Source organism: Lampetra fluviatilis, chromosome 23 (assembly GCF_964198595.1).
Source record: "Lampetra fluviatilis chromosome 23, kcLamFluv1.1, whole genome shotgun sequence".
In the NCBI taxonomy this organism is placed as follows: Eukaryota; Metazoa; Chordata; class Hyperoartia; order Petromyzontiformes; family Petromyzontidae; genus Lampetra; species Lampetra fluviatilis.
Window position 1 is genome coordinate 11,409,355 of NC_136297.1, and position 20,907 is coordinate 11,430,261.

The 20,907-nt window shown below is 43.8% G+C and overlaps 2 protein-coding genes across 4 annotated transcripts; one reads left to right on the top strand and one right to left on the bottom strand.

The window, feature by feature from the left end:
- Nucleotides 1-164: 164 nt before the first annotated feature.
- On the bottom strand, nucleotides 165-13,352 carry NPRL3 (NPR3 like, GATOR1 complex subunit). Of its 3 annotated transcripts, XM_078867206.1 has the most exons (14): nucleotides 12,626-13,352; nucleotides 11,595-11,661; nucleotides 11,329-11,376; nucleotides 8,810-8,942; nucleotides 7,756-7,830; nucleotides 6,484-6,637; nucleotides 5,419-5,497; nucleotides 4,700-4,837; nucleotides 3,939-4,095; nucleotides 3,237-3,343; nucleotides 2,719-2,848; nucleotides 2,157-2,376; nucleotides 1,348-1,543; nucleotides 165-1,027 (listed from the first exon to the last, which is right to left on the bottom strand). In XM_078867206.1, exons 1-14 carry the CDS (start codon nucleotides 12,747-12,749, stop codon nucleotides 862-864), a joined length of 1,794 nt encoding a protein of 597 aa, XP_078723332.1. In that variant the 5' UTR covers nucleotides 12,750-13,352; the 3' UTR covers nucleotides 165-861. The 3 variants fall into 3 exon arrangements, with proteins under 3 accessions (XP_078723332.1, XP_078723330.1, XP_078723331.1); XM_078867204.1 differs by lacking the exon at nucleotides 11,329-11,376; XM_078867205.1 differs by lacking the exons at nucleotides 11,595-11,661; nucleotides 12,626-13,352 and having other exon boundaries at nucleotides 11,329-11,587.
- Nucleotides 13,353-18,355: 5,003 nt separating this feature from the next.
- LOC144940931 (globin-1-like) lies at nucleotides 18,356-19,698 on the top strand. The gene is made up of 3 exons (XM_078867441.1): nucleotides 18,356-18,515; nucleotides 18,782-19,013; nucleotides 19,428-19,698. The coding sequence occupies exons 1-3, from the start codon at nucleotides 18,394-18,396 to the stop codon at nucleotides 19,533-19,535; spliced, it is 462 nt and encodes a 153-aa protein (XP_078723567.1). The 5' UTR covers nucleotides 18,356-18,393; the 3' UTR covers nucleotides 19,536-19,698.
- The last annotated feature ends 1,209 nt before the right edge of the window (nucleotides 19,699-20,907 follow it).

A 20,907-nucleotide genomic window follows, 5' to 3' on the forward strand; every position in this document is an offset into this window, starting at 1 on the left:
TATCTACTCAATGTCACCTGTGTACAATATTACGTGCCATTTGATTTAATTAAAGTAACTGACACATTGTGTTTGGGTATTGTACAAGGTGAAGGTGTAAAAGTTATTGGGGAAATATTTTTCAGATGCTCCCCAAACAAAGAAAAACCTCATATGTACTGTAGTTAAAGCAGCAGCATTTACTTTTGAAACACATCAAAACGCTTGGCAGTAACATTTCTGCAACATCAATCTTGACATGAAACACATGAAGCATCTTCATGTAACTGGCACTTATACAACAATTCCAATCGTATCTGCGTATTAACCACAATCCCGTGGGCACGCATAATTTTGTACTTCTAATGGAAGAGTTAAAAAATAAATAAAAATATGGTGATAAATCGTATGCAATGAGGTGAAAGGAGTTCACTTAACAAGTGGTAAAGCCATGAAAAGTCATTGTGGAGCAGAGCTTAGAACCATGACTGAGGAATACATCTCAGTTATATTGTCAATATAACTAAAACAGAGTCGTCGTTACTGCAAACACATTCAACTATATCATATGGCTATCGCCCATAGAGAACAATCTGAGCTCCTCAGATGAACTAACACATTTGCCGAATTAGTTGGCATTCAATTAACCCATGATGAAAATGTATTTATACAAAGATATGCCACTACCCGAAACCTTGTTGATTATATCCTTTTTATTTTTAAGGCAGTATTTTTGATAAATGCCTTGGTAAACAAACATCATGCAGGTCCTCTTAGGATCTGAATGTGGGATAAGGCTCTAGACGACCGCTGGACCGGACGTGCGGTTTGAGCCGCGCATGAGTTGCTCAGTGGTTCGAGCAGATATGCCGGTCGTGTTAGTCACTCTGTGGGCAAGTGAAAGATAGAGATGATGGGGTCTTCGTGAGTAAGCACCACCAGCACACTGCGGAACTTGTCGATGAGCGTGAGTAGCTGGGAACGCCGCACGTTCTCGTGGTACATGATTTCCTCCAGATGGTGGTATCCTCGGAAGTATGGCAGCAGCCTGCATGAGGCAAGGAGCGAGACACACGTGTCACTCAAGACTTTTAAATTGGGAAGTAACTTAAAGCACTTTACAGGAGACACAAATAAACAATCCATGAGGATAACATAGACACTGACAACAATGAAGGCACAATGGAATATGCAACAACATACAAATACAGCAAAGTAAATACAAAATAGGAATACAATTAAAAGGTTAATGGGAAACTGATATCGTGATAATATGTTGTATCGTGAAACGTGATATCGAATCATGAGAAATTATATCACGGCAATCCCTAGTACCACCGAGTGCTGGAGGCGGTGTCGTGGTCTAACCTTGCGAAGAGCCGCAGATCCTCGGGGTTGTGAGCGGCGGGCACGGCGTTAATGCAGCTGCGCTCGTGCTCGGGCAGGCTGGCCAACAGGTTCTCGGTGACGCGCCGGTTCACAGGCGAGTCCTCGCCGCACGCGCCCAGCTCCACGCTCGACGCTTCGAGGCTGGGACTCGTCAGGGTAAGATCATCGCTGCTCGCTGATGACAGAAAGGTATGAAAACGACTCACATTCGTAGACAACTAAGACCGGAGGCCACAGCGCAGTTACCACTGACGTCTATTTCGGAGCTGGGTCTGGTGGCGCACACCTGTAATCCAGTACTTTTGAGGCAAGGGGCAACTGGACACTTATAATGATGAAACTCTCAAACTTTCTGGCCGATTAAGTGACCAATAGATGGCATCACTGCAATTGGATGTGTGAACCTATCACCTCATAGGTGTGAGTTTTATCCAGGCAGTCTGGTTTTCTCCCACAAAAAAGTGAAACTGGCCAAAGTATTCCAATGCAGGACACTTCTGAAAAGGTTATGATACTCAGCAATGGTTTGCTGAAAATATGTTTAAACGGTAATGACCCTATGACATGAAACATCCTATTTCGCTAGATTTTATGTCGCGATTAACAACAGCATCAGTTAAAATTAAACAACGAATACAAGGATGTAGACATTACAGATTCTATTTTTCAATGTATAATTGTTTAGTTTCAGTCCTCGTAAAGCCAAACCCACGTGAATAATAAAGGATTTAAATTTGCTGCACATTCACTTCCTGCAATTTGGCCGCGGCAGGTCCTCCTCCGCTTACGTGGGGAGCCGAAGACAAGCGCGGTGGGCGCCGAGAAGGCACAGCCAGTGGCACGCGCCGCGCCGCCCGCACACTGCAGCTCGCCGTCACCACCACCGCCGCCTCCTCCGATGGAGCTGGCGCTCTCTTCGCCAGCAGGCACCATCAGGCACACGTACGTGTGCAGCTGCATCAGCATCCTCCGCTGCAGCATCCACATCACCGTGTGCACCAGCTGGGTCTGCCGGCAGCCATGGCAAAAGCAAGTGACTGCATGTTCTCGTATGTACCCTGGTGTGCACTTTACCATTCTTTGTTTCCTATGCGTACATCACAGACCCCCGTGTGTCCAAGTTTGCTACCTGAAAATGTTAGTAATGTATGTTGTTGTCCCTCTTACGTGGATTGTGTGTATAGCATACCTATTACATACCAATGTCTGCCTTCTATGCACCGATTTCATAGACATCCGTCCTCCCTTGCACTAAACAATCCACACAAATCGGCGTGGTCCCGTGGTGAATGGCCTAAGTTCCCCCTTGTATGCCCGCGTGGTGCCATGCGCCCCCAGCGATGACTGCACCTGCTGCACTGGTGTGCCAAGTGGGTTGCGGTGCTCCGCAAGCGGCGTAGGCAGGGAGAACTCGGTCAGGGTGGTGGACAGCTCACACCCAGGGAACTGTTGCGCAAACTGCTCCGAGTACGGCGAGTGTCTGCGCACACGAGTGGCACAATTACTCTGGAGCGTTCGTGTCGGATCACCAACGAGATAATGTCTGATCACCAACGCGATCATGTCTGGTTCCAAGTCTCAAGGTGAAACACGCAGTCAGTGCCTGCTGACTGGTCAGAGTCCGGCTCGTATAAGCATGCATTGGCTTGTTGTGTTACTCAGGCCCGTGAACTTCAAATCTAGATTTACTCAGGCCCGTGAAGCATATGCCCAGACGGCTGCCATACAGCTTAACCAAAACATGATTTGGAATGCTACAACACATGACTTCAAACGACACACCATAATCCACAGCTGTGTATGGAAGAACAACATAATAACACCCACAATACCACGCAATCCTCCCATCGATGTGTGCGTGTACACACATGTACGTGTTGGAGCTGGGCGACAGCATATAGACGTTGGTCTCACACAGTGGGTAGATTACGGTGGCTTTGCCCCAGTACACCAGGTGCGCCGCCAGCTGGAACACCTGACAGGCACGGGAAAAAAAAGGCAATTTTCAGCCATCTTGGCCAGCCTTACCAGGAGTTCTAATTACATACAAAAGGTCCCTTTTCCAACAATTTCCAAATCAGGTTAAAAGTGTTTATGCGAGAACTCTGTCTGTCCGTCTGTACACCCGTCCATCTGTCTGTAATATGGTGTCACTCTCATTGGGATGATGCAATATGAATTAAATGTTAGTAAAAGTCGTGTTACTATTAGGGTCTTACCCGATATAAAACTGGTCAAATTAATCAAAGGGTTATCCAAGTAATAATAAAACAAGGATGAACTCAATGCCTTTTCGGACAAGGCAATGACATCACATGCCAAATGCGTGCCTTGCGATGACATCACTGTGGTGCCACGTCCCAATGTCACTCGTAATACGTCGTGTGACAACATCTAATTGTGCTGCTCGGAAAGCATTCATCATCAGCCGTGATCGAACTGGCGACCCCTGCGGATGGCATGGCCATTGTGCGCTAACCATTACACCACGGCAGCATCTACACAGCTTGGCATAGCCTGCTCCTATCGCAAGTGCTATTTTCATCGTAGCTGGTGCACGTCCACCTCACCTGCAGCAATGCTAGGTCAGCATCCTGCGCCAGCTGCTGCAGCGTCTTCATGGGTGACGTCACTTTGATGAGCCGCACCAGCGACGGGGAGCTGTCGGCCGGCAGCTGACTCAGCAGCGACTTCTCCTCGCCCAGCAGTAGCAGCGCATGGTAGGGACTGCACGTGGGGCGAAAATATACAGAAAACAGGGAATACAAATCAGGGTGGGTAGGGTACTGTGTGAGGAAGGTGACTGCGTGGGCTGTGATGGGACAGTGTGGATGTGGTGTTGGTAAGCAGTTCAAGAAGGTTGTTTATTTGCAGAGATGGTTTAGTGTAGAAGTGCTATGTGATCGCTTGAATGGGTGGGCACAGGGTGAGGGGGTAGTGGAGAGAAAAGGAGACCAGGTTTGATGAGATATACTTGTAACGCAATATTTTTTTTCATGCCAAAAAGGTAAAGGTTTGACAAATATGTAGGCTATGATCAGGTGGGCTGTGAACATTCTGGACTTGTAAGAGACATTCTTGGATAGACCATCGAACAAAGATGGTCACTGCATCGCACGCTTTCAGATGCCCTTCTGAGGCCATCTAGAATGCTCTTCCTTCCGAAATTAGAAAGCCACTAGAGCTATGCCCTTTTAAATCAAGATTGAAAACTCAACTGCTTTTTGTGTTGAGTTTGTTGGCCTTCCTCCGCACCTCCGATTATCACGGTTGGCTACGTACGGTGCGAAAGAAGTTCAACGCACATACATACGAGCACCCTTGCACTCACCGTATTGACTTTAGACTCCTTTCTATAGCCTCGGGCGAGATGTAGTTGTTGCTGATTTTGTGCACCTTGTGAGGCAGGCAGAAGCTGACTTCCAGCCAGTTGTTGATGTATAGCTGCACCAAACCTGTGGAACAGAGGCTGGAGAAGGAACACACAGCACGCACTTAGAGAAGCATCTCATTCTGTTCTACCATCATCCAAACGTTAATTAAAACTCACCAGACCCGGTTAAGCAGGGTGCATCTTTTAAAAATATACCCAAGTATAGTGAAATAACGTTACTTTGGCTATAATTTAAAAGACACACCCTGTATAACAACTAAAGATTTCCCCATTTGTGAATGTATTGTAATAACTACTTAACACTATCTGCCCCAGCGTTCCCACTATTTTTCAGATTTTGAATTCTTCTGCTCGCAAGAATGATAACGTTATAAGACGATTCACACAGAGCCACATGTGTTTACAATCGACAAGCCTTCAACACCTCTGATAGGGGCGGTTATTGAATACACGAAAGCACATGGTTCATATTCCACAAGGGGGCAGTCATGTAGCCTCTTGTGCACTTAAGCAATTATTCAGTCCATCCATTCTCTCTCTTGTAACAAGAGTTTCCAGAAAAATGGGATTAAAAGACATCTGCGAGAGGAGCCCACCTCACCGCATTCCTCATGCACTCTGAGTTGGTCGTGCCCTGCGCGGCAAAGCAAGCTTACTTGTCATAGGCCTCCTTTAGGTCCCGAGCCAGCTTGCTTTTGGGCAGGATGTGGTGGAAGGGAGAAGGCGGAGGACTGCCTGCATGGGCAAGAACACAACAATGAGCGAATTAAAAAAGGTTGCACCCCTGAACACCGCGGAGCGTCATCATGAGACTCTAAAGCAACCGTATTCACGTTCTCTGATTGGTGGCAGAGCACGCAAAACTAACAGCTTGTGGCAGAGAACAGAAAGCACAGCGATGCCGCCCACTCCATTGTCCCCTTCACGCCCTGTACAGGGTGTCTGACCTTTTAGCTGCCGAGACAGGGGTTTGGTCGTTCCACTGTCCCCGATAGGCTGACCTTATCCATTCGGAAAGTTACTCGGGAGCATAGTTGGGTTATCCGATTATTTAAATGATGGATTACTCCACCGATTATCAGCTCGATGACTCAACCGATTACACAGCAGGACAATAGTTACATTAAAAGCCAAACATGTGTGGGCACACGTGCCGCTGCATGGGAGGCGATGGGGCTTGGCTTGGAGACACCATCGGCATGATCAGCCACGTCACCCCACGTTCTGCAGGCAGCATCGAAGGGCGGTCGCAGTTAGTTTTTATAAGACCCAAGCATTCCATCACAAAAAAAAGTTGTCGACTATATTTAAATGTAAACATTAAATTGAATGGATTGAATCGACCTGAGCTCTACTCCGTACAGTGGGAGGGCGTAGCGGGGAGTGTGTGCGTGTGTGTGCGTGAGCGAACCACACACGGTAGGGTAGTGGTTAGCGCTACGGACCTGGTGACCCGAATTCGATTCCCGCCCGAGTCCAACACCAGTGACAATTATCTGAACTGGTCATGGGCCTCCTCTAGGTCGACTAAGCCTCAAAAGTGAGTACCTAGTGCGGTGTGTAAACATCACCACTGGGGAGACAAAGGCGGTCGGGCATGGTGCTGGCCACCCACCCCTCGTGTGCTGTTCCGGCCTTCATAGGTGCCCACTACCAGCACTTGCCCCAACAGTCTGTTAAAGCTGTAGAGGAGGATCTCTCTCTTTGTGAGCGAACCGCACCGTCGTGCAGGGCAGAGATCTCGTCTTGCACGGCCAGCATCAGCTTGGCCTCCCGTGTCAGGTACTGGCAGCGCCGCTCCTCATGCCGCAGCGCCACCGCCATGCGTCGCGACAGGTTGTGCATGCAGCCCAGCACCGACGGGTCCGCGTGGGCCTGAGGACCAGGGCCACATAGACATCGCACGCGCACGAACATTTGTAATTGCTGCCCCAAAGTAGAGGGCCTACTTCGGGATAACCAACAGCAGAGCTTGTAAGCAAAACAGAGCTCACGTCCAACACATCCGCTAAACGTTTGGAGATGTCTGTAGGAGGGACAACTGGAAACAGAGCAGATTGTGTATACCTAGGACAAATAATGAAGGCAGACAGGAATAAAAATAAATAAATAATAAGGCGCACGGGAGCAGGCTGGAGTGCGTTTGAAAGCTGAACTTGATAATAAAAAGTAATATACCAATTTGCTGTGACATTGTTCATAAACATGGTCGTTCACAAACAAGAACAAAAAATTAAAAACTTGCAAACAAGCATGGAGAGATGGAAGCTTATATTTACCTTGAACAATCCAAACCTAATATTTTGCTATTTGAGCTATAAATATTAAGACTCAGATGGTTTTGGTTTCGTATTAAGGGCAGATTCACCGTAAAATGATAAAACACTAGCCTTTTGCCTGCCAAGGACGGGTGTATTGCACTAAATCTGAAACTTGCAAGCAAAAAGCAGACCGCAACGTGATATTCATTGCATCAATTCGTGTGCAATTTGTAAGGCCGCGGTGACACAAACTTATTTCATTTAAAGGTTATAATTCCTTGTTCATCATGACGTCCTTTTTACTTCTATGTCTCAATAGCGTTACGGAGATCCCGTGACGTAAGGGTTGTAAGTTGACGCTGAGGAGGGGGGAGGAGGCGCCTCGCCCCCCCATGTGGAGTGACGTCACCCGCTAATTATTATTAATGGAAGGGGGGTCCATGTGGAGAACGTAACCTGTTCATGATTATTAATGAGGGGGGCTGGTCGACGTAGAGTGACGTCACGCACGGGACACACAGACATTCTTGGCTCATTATAGTAGCACATTTCATGTCTCATGCAAGTTATTTGATACATCAATCCTCTGCTGGTTATTGCATGCTAACTAAACACATGTACGTATAAAATCCCCATCACCAGTGACCCAAGCATCCTGTGGAGTGAGAGGCTAAAATGGAGTTCTCCTGTCCTCTATATTTTACTGCATTGGTTGCCATGTGTGCCACTCACTCTCAGCGCAAACACCACGTTGAACAGGATCATAGTTGGAGTTTCTCGTTTGGGAGATGGATCTGTCTTGGAAACCTTTTGAGAAAAACAAACTTCACATGACAAAGAACGGTGCGCTAATTCATACAGACACAAGGTATCGCCAACAGTGTAGATTTGTATAACCTGGGTTAATGATAGGATTATATAGCCAATTTACCCGATGATTTAAGGAATTGATTACTCTTATTCTTTGGTTTTTTTGGTAAAGTGACGTAGATAAAAAAAAAACACTATGTAGACTGTAGCCTGGTTCTTAATCGGAGTCAGTGTACTGGCAGTCTATAATGTAGACTGTAGCAATGGTTATTAAGCTGGGTGAGTGTACTGGCAGTCTATAATGTAGACTATAATGTAGACCGTAGCCTGGTTTTTAAGCTTACAAACCAGGCTACAGTCTACATTATAGACTGTCAATACACTCACCAAACTTAATAACCAGGCTACAGTCTACATTATAGACTGCCAGTACACTCCGATTAAGAACCAGACTAAAGTCTACATTAGTGTTTTTTATTATTTTTATTTTATATTTTTTTACTTTTATTCACTTATTTTTATTCTATCTGCGTGACTTTACTGAAACCAAAGAATATGAATTCCTGCAGTCACGAAAGTTTTAAGTCAAAATGTATTACTTGACTGGATATCGGTCCGCTTAGTGGACTGATTGGATGACATGTAAATATATTGAAGAAGCCTCACCCCTCTTCTCACTCATGCTGCTAAAAGTTTGGTGATGGGTAGGGCTTAGTGACACCATCGGCATCATGTCACGTCACGCTGGGTGTGGCCTCTGGGGGTTTCCTACCTTCGACAGGTAGGATGTGGGGGGCAGCAGCCATTGTTAAGAGGGCCAATGTTATCGATCACAAAAAGGGTAGTCGATGAACTGACTTAATTGACCAATCTTCCGACTTCTATAGGATTACTGCAGGTTCAACAAAGGTGAGCTTTTACAATCACCGTTAATGTTCGTACGGGCTAGGCTTTGCCTCTACTTGGCTGAACAAACCTGTGGCAGCTGCGAGTGCTGCAGGAGGGTTGGGTGCCCCACGAAGAGGACATTGTCAATCTTCAGCTCAAACCGCTTGCCACACAGCTCAGACTTGGGCGCCAAGATTGTGGCCAGAATAACATCGGAAAACCTGCACGCGCGCCAGTGCACGCACGCCAGCGCAAAACGCGTTGAAGGGGCATCCAAGCAGGGGACGCTCTCTCATCAGTCGGAGACGAACGCCCGTAGACACTTTAACACAACTGAGATGGAAAGATATTTTAAGGCATTTAGCAATTATTGTTATTCATATTACAGCTTATAAAACATTGGTTTCACCATGGTATGTATTATTATAATCAATCTTCACCAATTACTGTTAACCTATTATAATAGCTGGAACAGGAAAAAATATGCAAAATACATTATGTGGATAATCAAGTACAGATGTACTCTTATATCAGGTATGATCAGAACAACATTTTTTTGCATTTTGATTTTTAAAAAAATAACGAGGCAGTGAATGGGTGAAATGCATTAGTGAATGATGAGCGTGGCTTACTTTTAGGAGATGCAGAAAAATAAAAGGTTTGGCTTTTTAAATCGGCGCACACTTACAATCAGCAGTGTGCATAAAATCATCCAGTGCTTGCGAGGAATCGAGTACAAATTGAAGCCAAGCGAAATGTGCACAGCTCAATCATGATGATAAAAGTGAAAATCTTTCACATGCAAGCATGAATTGCATGAGCTTTTAAAATAGCGCTCGTTTATCTCTGTACAATGTTTACCAATGCATTTACATAGAATCCCCAAGCGTTGTTTTTTTTTTACTCTGGGAGACTAATGTGTACCGTGAGGTAAACGGTCTCATCAGAGGAAAGCCAACGCAGTTTCACACTTAAAGACTCCAACATCTCACCGTGCACAGCTACCCACCGAAAATGTGAATTACATTTTTTTTAAGAACAGCTCACCTCGTTCAATACAAGGGGCCCTTATTTTAGTGTGGATTTCACTCTGCTCTTCTGTGCACTTTAAATGGCAACTATTGCTTTGTAGGCTCTTATACAATGTTTGAGATTTACCTGCATTTCACAGGAATGTTCGTATATATATGATTTTATTGTTACAAATTCGCTTCTAAAATGTTCCTTTATAATTTATGTTCTCAACTTTTCCCCTTAATAATTTCCCCAAATACAAAATTCTCCCTCCTCGTTCTTAATCACCACTCCGGCTCTGGAAATACTCACCGAACCAATACTGTATTAGTGATTTTAGTTGTTGCCAGCTTTGCGCTAAACCTTTAGGGCTGTGCTTGGTATCTTTGATTGAAAAAAAATCAAATGGCCCACCTTATTGAACAGCAACTTGAGATACAGGTGCATTTAGAAACATTAACAAAAATGCTTAATGCACGAGTCAAATCCACATGGAACTGTACGCTCATCAAAAAACTCAGTAATAACCATATCACCTAGTGAACCCAAATTTGTGACACACACACATTTGAAAGGTGGACGTGAGACTGGAAGAATGAAGTGTGCACAATCGTGTAACAATTCACGGCCAAAAAGTGCATCACCAACGCCCTGTGCAAGATTACTATTTTATTGACTAAAACCAATCAGGTTTATTCTGCAATTTTATTATAATTATTGTACTGCAATATGATTATAATTGTTTAATGTCTGATTACATAAGACAAAATAATTGTTGTTTTATGACCACTGTCCGATAGAAACATGTGAATGTAGCAAATGTGTTGCCAAAAAATGTCCTTTCCACCGTAACATTTGAAATGTCATGCCATCTTACCTTTCCTACTTAAATAATCCAGCTGATCACTCACAGGTTTTGCAAAACACGAGGGTGATATTTAACAAATACAAATAAGTGAGTTCAGCTGCATCTGTAAATCAAATAAAATCATGATTACCTTTGGGATCCGTGCCATTCTTATCCTGCAAGGCAATCCTAAAGGTGCTATGTTTCACATATTCTGCAGTAGTCACACAGTAGGGGTTAAATCGATATGTATAACCTCAATTGAGAAAATTGTGGGTAAATTTTCAAATGTGGAAAGTTTGCACGGTGATGCCCGCACATATCATATTGCTCAAACATAATTTGCCTACTTAAAAAAAAGTGTACAGTGGGTAAACAAATTTGCCCCATTCCATGGATTTCTACGGACAATGGTGATGTTCAAAAAACGAATTCTGAATCATTGTAGGCAGCATTGGAATCCGAAGCCTGCAATTAGTCTCATGAGGACAAAAATTCAGGCAGAACCACGCCTGGACTCCATTTAATTTGGGGCAAAGGTATTTTTCAGAAGTTTGAAACCCCAAGTGTAGAACATCGCTACGTTTTCACAACCTTTAATGTTAGTTCTGTACCTACACTTGGAAGTGGGGGGGGGGGGGCCTCCAGGAAAAGATTTTGCTTTGAATTAAATGAAGTCCAGTTTTGGCCCTGTTTGAAGTGCAGCGATTGACGAGAAGGCACATTTCTGAAGGCCGGCATCTTACCCTGCTACCACCTGCTCATCACTCTCACTTACAGAATCGGTTTGCTCTCTGAAAAAGGGCATTTGTGGACATGAAAAAACAGCACAAGCAAAAAAAATATTTTATGTGTTTAGCAATTATATAAAAAAGACACACTAAGCGATCATATTTTACGAGAAAAAATGACAACGAATGCAACAAAACTGTAACAAGTGACGGCAAAACACTTAGCGCACACTATTTGTTAAGTGCCTCCCAGGCAACACGTTGTTGCATAGCAACCATACCTCACGTCTCCGTCCTGGTCCTCGGGTTCGCTGGGTGTGTGCAATGCAAACGGGCTCCTGTGCTTGCCTGCATCATAAGCCACGAACAATGAATGACCCATTATATTATTCACCATCCCACCACCATTCATGACAACGGATGGATGTCCTGGTGGCTGGCACGACTGCTGGCCAATTTGCAAAAGTTCAATTTGGTTATCTGGATACCGAAATTCACCACCGTGACCTTTGAAGCGCACATTAACAACATTTAATTGACAACGATTTTGTGGTAAATAACTAACATTAATTTAGCAGACCTAACGAGAAATGAAATAAACACGCTTAGCATACTCATTAATGGGACAGTAATGCAACTTAAGTTGCAATTCAGATAGTAAATCAGTGAAGGTTACTGCATAACAATGAGTATTTTATTTGGATTGGTAGTTACAATACATGACAATCTGTCGACTGAATAACATCTTAATTGTACAGCAATATATATTTAGAGAAATACACATGTGTTTTCGGTGGACAATGGCCGAATAATTATGCTTTTCTAGATTACAGTCGTCTTCATCATTATGATGTCCATGTAGCAGTGGCCCATCAACAAGGTGGTGATGATTGTAATGTTTGTGATCATGATGATGGCGAAAATAGGTGGTGGTGGTGATGGTAGTGATGATGGCGGTGGTGATTATGGGGGGTGGTGATAATGATGTGGGGGGCTATCTTGAGTGTGTGCCGATGGCTGCGGTGATGCTGATGGCTATGATGGTGGTAGTGGTGATGATGGTGGTAATGATGGTGAATTGCTTGGTTATGATGGATGGAATGATTGCTTATTGATGGCTGTGAAAATAATGGTGGTGCTTCTGCTTGCCTTGATGATGATGTGATGATGGATGCGATGATTATGTTAGTGAAAATGGAAGTGATATGATCGCTACACATGTGTTGTTAATCATGATGATCATGATGATGGCTGTGGTGGCGATGATGATGATGATCTTGATGAAGGATGTTGTTCACGATCGCAAACTCACTAGTGGCAGCCTGAAACTGCTCTTTCTGACGTTGGAACGGGTAACGAAAGAGCAATTTATTGCCCCGACTGCCCGAGCTCACGAGAATGACGCTTATTGGACTTGTCTGATCACCACCGGCCATGGTTTCACACAATTAAAGAGCGTGAACCGACTCAAAGAGACATCGCCCCACGACCACCCCGACACACAGAACACACACAACGCCTAACAGCGCATCGCCATTAACAGTTAACTGTGCACCTCCCCGCCCCCCCTCAATTGTGAGTACGGCCAACGAAGGCGTATGCAGCCTGCGAGTTTTAAACAAGTACGCTTTCACGAGTAACGCCTGACATTGCTGCTAAGAGATGTGGCGAAGCCCGGTCACTTTCCAATCAACGGAGGCGAGCGTGTGCGACAATCGCGCAAATCGACCGGCGCTCGTTAGGCCCAGGCTTTTTACGGCTTTCCTGCGCGGCCCCCCCCCCGCCACGCGACGCGACGACGGCGGTGGCTCGGTCGGTCAGTCGGTCGGGCGGGCCAAACGGGGGTCGCGGAATGCAACGCAAACGCTCGACGAGAACGCGTCCCGCCAGGGATGAGTTAATAACAAAAAGTTAATCTTTAATAAACGGCGGCGATTAATACGGAGAATTATAACGCGTTGCCGCAGACACAAATCGGGACGCCGCGAAGGGAAACAGCCCCCGGCTCAACACAAACACGTAGACGCCTTGTGGCGACTTAGTGCAACAACAACAACCAACAATCACAAGGGCCGTGGTTTTACTGGTAGGAACCTTGTAATTCTAGATTTGTAATTGCCAAGTGGAATGTTTGTACGTCTGGGAACGGCTAAACAGCAAGTATATTCGCATAGGGTCTAAATGTGCCAGGCCAATTTCGTGTTTGAATGACTAGCAAAAAAGTTCACAAATTCGTCAAAAACACTTCCTTAGAAAGAAAAAGTATATAATCGGCGATGTTTTGGGCAATAGTTCTTCCTCACAGCGTATAGTGGTCCCAGAGAGGAGGTAGTTATTGACAAATGTGTTAAGAATATTGTTTTTCAATGTTTGATTGTGCACCACTGATAACGCATTATCATCAAATAATGTTTTAACATTTTCTTTTTTTAATACGGAATGCTTTGCTTTTTATGGAAGGAAATACGAGTACTCCATTAGAACATTGACATCTTAGGACCAAGCCATGATCTGGAAAAGGTCACTGGGTTTAGCAGAGCTGTTGGGAATATTGCATACAACCAGTGTGGCAACACACGGGGCTATTTCAAAACCATAGAGCTTAGCACGACGTCTTGAGGCAAAACCCATGGGGATTTTGATGAGCAAGGGTGTTGAGTAATGCAAGCTCTGCTATCTGAGTAGTTTTGAAACAGTTTCTTTCTGTCTGGAACATGTGCACATTACTATATTGCACATTCATGCCCCCTCCTGCAGAGGCAGCTGCTGCTGCTCTTGATGATTACTATGGTACAATATTAAAAGTATGACTATTCACAAAACATTGTTACTATATTAAATGGTGTACACTCTATGTTAAGTGGGGTGGTGTAGTAGTGGTTAGCACGGTAAACTAGGGTTGTTGTTATCTTGTGATCTTCGCATCACCGGGGGTCGTAATTAACCGGTTAAAAACGGTTAACGGCTTGAACACTCACTTTGTTTCAACTTTGAATGCCGTGGTGTAATGACAAACAACAATGGGCTTGCAAATAAAAAGTTCGACAGTTCCATTCAATGTCACGGCGCAACACATGTATACTTCCACGCTCTAACCAAAAAGCCTTTATTATGGACATACACCACATTTAGTCGATCGTGTGTGGTGGGCTGAAATGAGAATACGCTCACTCTCTTGCAACATCATCTGGTGAGCATGGAAAAGTACAATACACCACCGTCCTCAATTTCCCTCGAGTTCCCTCTAGTGAAGTCAATTTCGTCAGCAGCGGCGAGAGGGTGCAACATGACATAGTTACCATGTGGAAAATTGGTCCAAACGTGTGGTTTCCAAATGGCACTTCGTACAGCCCCTCACACTTATTCAGCTTTACACTCCTAGAAAAATTAAGTCCAATGTAAACCATGCACGTTTAAGTGTTCACTCACACGATGGCAACTGTCACTTGCTCTGCACATGAAAGCTCAAGAATACAAAAATGCAAACGGCCTGGTGGCCACTGAAAGGGAAGATTGTTGCACGGTATATTGTTTAAAATTGCATATTTTGTGTCGCCCTATATTTTGTACGTGCAGAACGAGAGCTTTTCTTACAGTAGTGACTAACAACTGACATGTTCATAATCACACTACGTGCTCACGTTTTCTATCCGTGAGGGCTATTTAACATTTTTCGCAATCTTACGTTTAGGAATTCTCCACAGAAAAAAAAACGTTATTTCAAACATTTAACGATTCACTTTAATGTACTGTATTATTGAATTAAAAGTCAGTAACTACAAAAAAAAGTTAATTCAACAATTATTTTTTATCAGTAATAAATGTTTACCTTGGATACTCTTTCATGGCTTTAATCCACATATCAAAACATAATTGCATCCTCATCTATCTTATATACAGAGAAGATACCGATATTGCCAACTGTGGCTTGATATTCGCGATCATTTTGATAAGGCATTGCCAGCAGCATTTCCTCTATGTATTTCAAAACAATAATTAATAAGCGAGATAAAGTACAATTACGCAAGTCCTAAGAATGTTTGGAGGGTATATAAAGCACCAGTGCACTGCAGAAGCTCATAATTTCTCAGAGACAGCACTAATTTGACCTCTGATGCGACTAAGCTTAGGCATAAGCCGCTCAATTGCTTCCATAGATGTCTTAGCGACTCAGCCATGGCTTGGGCTTGAGGCTATTGAGCATTGTCCCCATGGATGGGACTAATGACAAAATATGAAGCAAAAAATGCGTCTCACTGCTAACAAAGACAACGTGAGTTCTAAAGATGAGTTGGCACATTGAAGGCTTAACTAAACCTCAATTCTGTTACAGCCACTGCGGTGGCTTATATTTACCAAACAGTTCCTCAGTTGCTCTGCATAAAAAGTTGACTTTACACAATGTAAAGGACGCTTTCACAATATAATACTTTCCAATAAAGGACACTGACATCTGACTGCAAATGTGATTGTTTCATTACTGAGTGTGTTTCTGGTGTACATTTGGGACACAACTTATGGCGATGAGTTAGTTTTACATGTTATTATGACATGTATATTAGAAGATTTTAAACCATCACATCCTCTAATTAAGACGTGTCTATAATTCGACGCAACTGAAAACCGGGCTTAAAAAAATGTAATTACATACTGTCCTATGATGGCAGTTATCAAGCAAGTAATATACTTTAAATGCACACTATTTTATATAAACAGCACGAGCCTCAAAGATCCCAATCGACGTCGGTGATCTGCTGTTATACCCCCGCGCAAACCTCGTGCCATATGGCCAACGATGTTTCGGAGTCTCTAGCCCGAAGACCTGGAACCAGTTACTACCTTGAGTGTGAGCCTGTTTTGCAACAGACTTAAGTGTTGTTATTCCAAAGGGCTTGCTACGTGTTATCAGCGCGGACTGGACTCATAAGAGTGTCCTATAACAAGTATTCGGACCTACTTACTCCGTCGATTGTACGTGGCAACTACGGTCTTGGTGTCAGTCCACTGGAAAATTTAAAGTCAGTTTCCGAAGTCTGTATAGACAGGAGACACAAAAAATATGTATAATATGTAACAAATTATTTTTTAGGCAGTACTTTTAATGATTTGTATAATTTAATGCATTAATCGTTGAGTTTCAATTTTTTACATATAGTGTCATCAGTAAAACAACATTTTTTAGTTGAACATGTAATTTTTTAAGCAAAAGTGATGTCACACATCGTTAAAATGGCGTCGCGTTGAGGCAGTTAATGCCATGAAGCCAGTGGACGTGACATCTCTTCCTGTGACCTCAAATTTCGGAGAGACATAAAAAAAAAGCAAATACATATCCCGAATTGTTTCTGCAATCGAAAACAAATTCCTTCACTGAGCAGTAGAGACTCCTATCCCAGTATAAGTGGATATCATTGGCTTACTTTCATCAATTCCATGTTTATCAAGGACGAATTCCAGCGTATTTGTTTAACGAGGTGAGAACTCAAGAGACCCGGATTAATCTAATTTGTAAGAGTGACCTGAATCACCAAAATGACAACAGTAAAACAGATCAAATGAAGTAAAATTATAAATCAAACAGAAATCAGATTTTAAAAAACAGCCGCTTCACGTGAGGAATTGAAACATTGTATAAATACAAATAATGCATTCCCTGCAGGGCAAGTCAGCTTGATCAGACTACTTTTAAAATGATGATAGTACAACTCCAAGACAAGTCAGAGAAGCACCAAACAGACATAGGGTGACCATTGCTCCTATATGTTAACAGACGAGGATACAAGTCATATGCAAGTGAAGTTTTCATAATCGACAACCCACAACCTCCACTCTACCAGACGAGGTCGTTAACATCTCGCCACCGCGGTTCCCTCTCCCCACTGCCGCGCCCAAGTATATGTCCTATTTCCTATGACAATAAAGTGGTAGATGGGCACGAAAGCTCTGCCTTATTGTTCGCGAGGACTATTCAGCTCATCGCTGTGATCTCTATAATAAGACAGGGTACCTCTCACTGTATAAAAGAGTGCAAAAATACACCTTGGTCTAGGTTTGTCCTTGGTATAACAAAAATAACATGTAATATTAATAATGTAAATGCATATTATTATTACAATAGCGTAATAGTAACAATGAAATACACATTATAGAAGATAATAATTAACTAATGCATGGTATACTATTGTTCAGGCTGACTTTTGGTGGGTAAACATAGCCTGATCGGAAATAATTACAACTCCATGGGCATCTTTGTCTTTGTTTGTACAGAAAGTAGCTTGGACCGGTTCAGATGTCACTCACAAGTGAGGTTGGCCCTCGCTGTCAATTGAACTGACTTCTCACCGATTGACCATAATCTAGTCTCAAATCTGATTGTGAATATTTATTTAAATATGGAGACTAACGTATGTGATCCAAGATAGTTGAATCAAACTCAATTTTATTGTTTTATACGTTAACTGCATTTCATTTTTCAGAATGTAATAGTTTGTGAATGTTAATTCCTTATATTTCCTCTATATTAAAAACAATCAACTCAATGCAATTACTGGTTAGAAGTGCATACGACTGGAATAATGGCCTTAAAAGCATTTCATTTCACAATTACGTGTACGTGCTGCAGAGCAATCGTTTCAACACGATAGCACTTTTTTATCTTGTTATTTCATCATGACTGATATTTCATTGGATCTGAGCTTCATCTTATGTTTGACCCATTTTTACATCGTGGATAACATATTATAGACGTTATTAACAGCAATGGATGACAGTAATTTTTTAAGAACATGATTCACATTGATAGTCATCTCAAACAATGTTCCCGCAGCTTAGGAAATCACATGAATTGTTTGGGCATTGCTTCTAGTTGTACGAGATACATTAGATCCTTGACTAAGCACATTTAAGATTGGGTAGATCACCATCGTCATCAAAAAATAAGGGGAATGCCAGTTGAGTAACCAACCGCTCCCCCGCCCCCCATACCGATAGACTTCGGTATATAAGGAAACTCAAAGCAAGTGTCTGGCACAAGCGATTTTCAGACCTTGCAGGACTGCCTTGATCTGCCCATCAACTACCATGCCTATTGTCGACTCTGGAAGCGTTGGGGCGATCTCCGCCGCGGAGAAGTCCCTCATCGTCAGCGCCTGGGCCCCCGTGTACGCCAAGTACGAGGAGGCCGGCGTGGACATCCTGGTGAAGTAAGTCTGTGCAGCGGCGCTGAGCAAAGTACCATTTTCATGAACCGTGCTTTTACTTCGAGCGTTTACAAGAGAATTGCGGTATTAGCGATTCTCACAAATGTCCTGACTCATCACGTCAGGATCAGATGCACAGTGAAGGGACTACTTGTAAATTTGTAAAACATTGGTCCCATCGTTTATCAAGGAGCCATGCAGGAATAACTTTCAGCCGAAGCAAGTGACAGCTGTATTTACGTAATGTTTGTATTATTTTCGTGCAACAGGTTTTTCGCCGCCTATCCCGAGGCCCAGGCCTTTTTCCCCAAGTTCAAGGGGCTCGACTCGGCCGACAAGCTCAAGAAGTCTCCCGCCGTGCGCTGGCACGCCGAGAGGATCATCAACGCCGTCAACGACGCCGTGGTGGCCCTGGATGACCCCGCGAAGCAGAGCCTGCAGCTCAAGGCCCTGAGCCAGAAGCACGCCCACGAGTTAAACGTGGACCCCAATTACTTCAAGGTAACACTATTGCCCTCCTCACATCCTATGCAAAACGCATGAATTCTGTGGCAGAATTTTCTATTTCAAAACCAATTTGGGCATCTTTGGTTAAATAAAATGTTCATATTTTTCAGTTGAAATATTACGCAGGCCCTCTTATATTCCCCAACCTGTCTACCCACCAAACTAAAGGGAACCACCAACTGTTTTCACATGTACTGTGGTTACCTCGATGTATTCTCATCCCTTTTAATTTCTTGAAGGTCTAAGGCCAAACAAGCAAACTAATTGTCCTGTAACCTTCCAAAAGTCGCTTCCAATGAGACCACATTAATTTTGGAGTAGATTTCAAATCGACATGCAAAGTTTTCCAACTGTTATAATGTGCAATGTTATATTGTAATTCCCTGTAAAATGCACTCTGCTCCACAGGTTCTGGCTGGAGTCATTTCCGACGCAGTTGTCAAGAGTGGCGATGCGAAGGCTGCTGTTGATAAGTTCCTGAGCCAGGTGGTGATCCTGCTCAAGTCCGCCTATTAAACCGCAGCGCAACCCAAGACTCTGCACCTCCTTCAGACGACCTCCGCTTTCCTCAACGAAGTTGATAAAGATACAGAATGATTAGCCTTTGCTATCGCTGTACGCAATGTTTTCCAGATATGTGGTAACTAAACCGTGTTGTGCATAAAACATGGAATAAAGATACTTTCTCTGCAATTCACATTGCTTGTTTGTTCATTTGTTCCTTACGGTCTACATTAACAGTCGAGGTTATTGATGGGGCTGGTGTCCTACACGAACCAATAAGACCAAGATCCACCGTATAGCCTGTAACAGACTTTTGGGGTAAGTGCTGCTAGTGAGCGCCTATGAAGGCCGGCACGGCACACGAGGGGGTGGGTGTCCAACACCACGCCCGGCCGCCTTCGTCTCCCCAGTGGCGGTGTTTACACGCCGCACCAGTTGCTAATTTGTGGCTGAGTCGACATAGGGGAGGCCCAGGACCGGTTCAGATAATAAGGATGCTTCACCATGCTTGTCAGCATGAGTTGGTCAAGGTGGGGATCATAGAAGTACAATTGTGTTTGCAGCACGTAGTCCTTTACAGCCTATAACACCTTTTATGCATGGTCATCCATTACGGCGCTATCCAGGCTCCATTCTGCTCAGCATCTGAGATCTGGTGAAATCGGGAACATTTCACGTGATTTGGTCATAGGCTAGCAATACGGTAAGATACATCCAATATTATAAATCGGTTTGTGAAAGTTGGATTCGAAGACACAAAGGCAACGCAAACAAACAACTGCTGAACACATTAACCGTGTCAGAGTTTTGCCGATTACATTCTAACGAGCAATGAAAACGATCTCGTACATGGAAGAAAAAAAACAAATACAGTATTCAATAGAGGTGTTTGAGCCAGAGGTGGATGTCTTCCCTCTTATATCGAGCCACAATAACGCCTCTTCGTTCACGCCAAACATCCTCGAATGGCAAGGTGCACGAGGGCAACGCATGCCAAGAAACCCCAAAGGAACAATTTCCATCAACAACACCCACAAAGTTGCATGCAACCCGCCACGCGAGTCCACGGGGTTCCAGTCCCCCAGGTGTGTACATGTCAGCCCCTTATCACTGCCTACCTTAGAGACCAATTCACACCTTAATTGGTCACTCTGGACACTCTGACCATGTCATGGTCCACCTAATTCCTGCATACAGGCAGAAACTAAAGCTCTGTACACCTGCTGTGAGGACATTTAAACAGTGGACTAGTGAGGCTATAGAGGAATTGCGGGCGTGCTTGGACTGTACTGACTGGGATATGTTCACGACTGCTACCAATAGTCTGGATGAACTCACAGAGGCTGTGACGTCGTACATCAGCTTCTGTGAGGACTGCTGTATT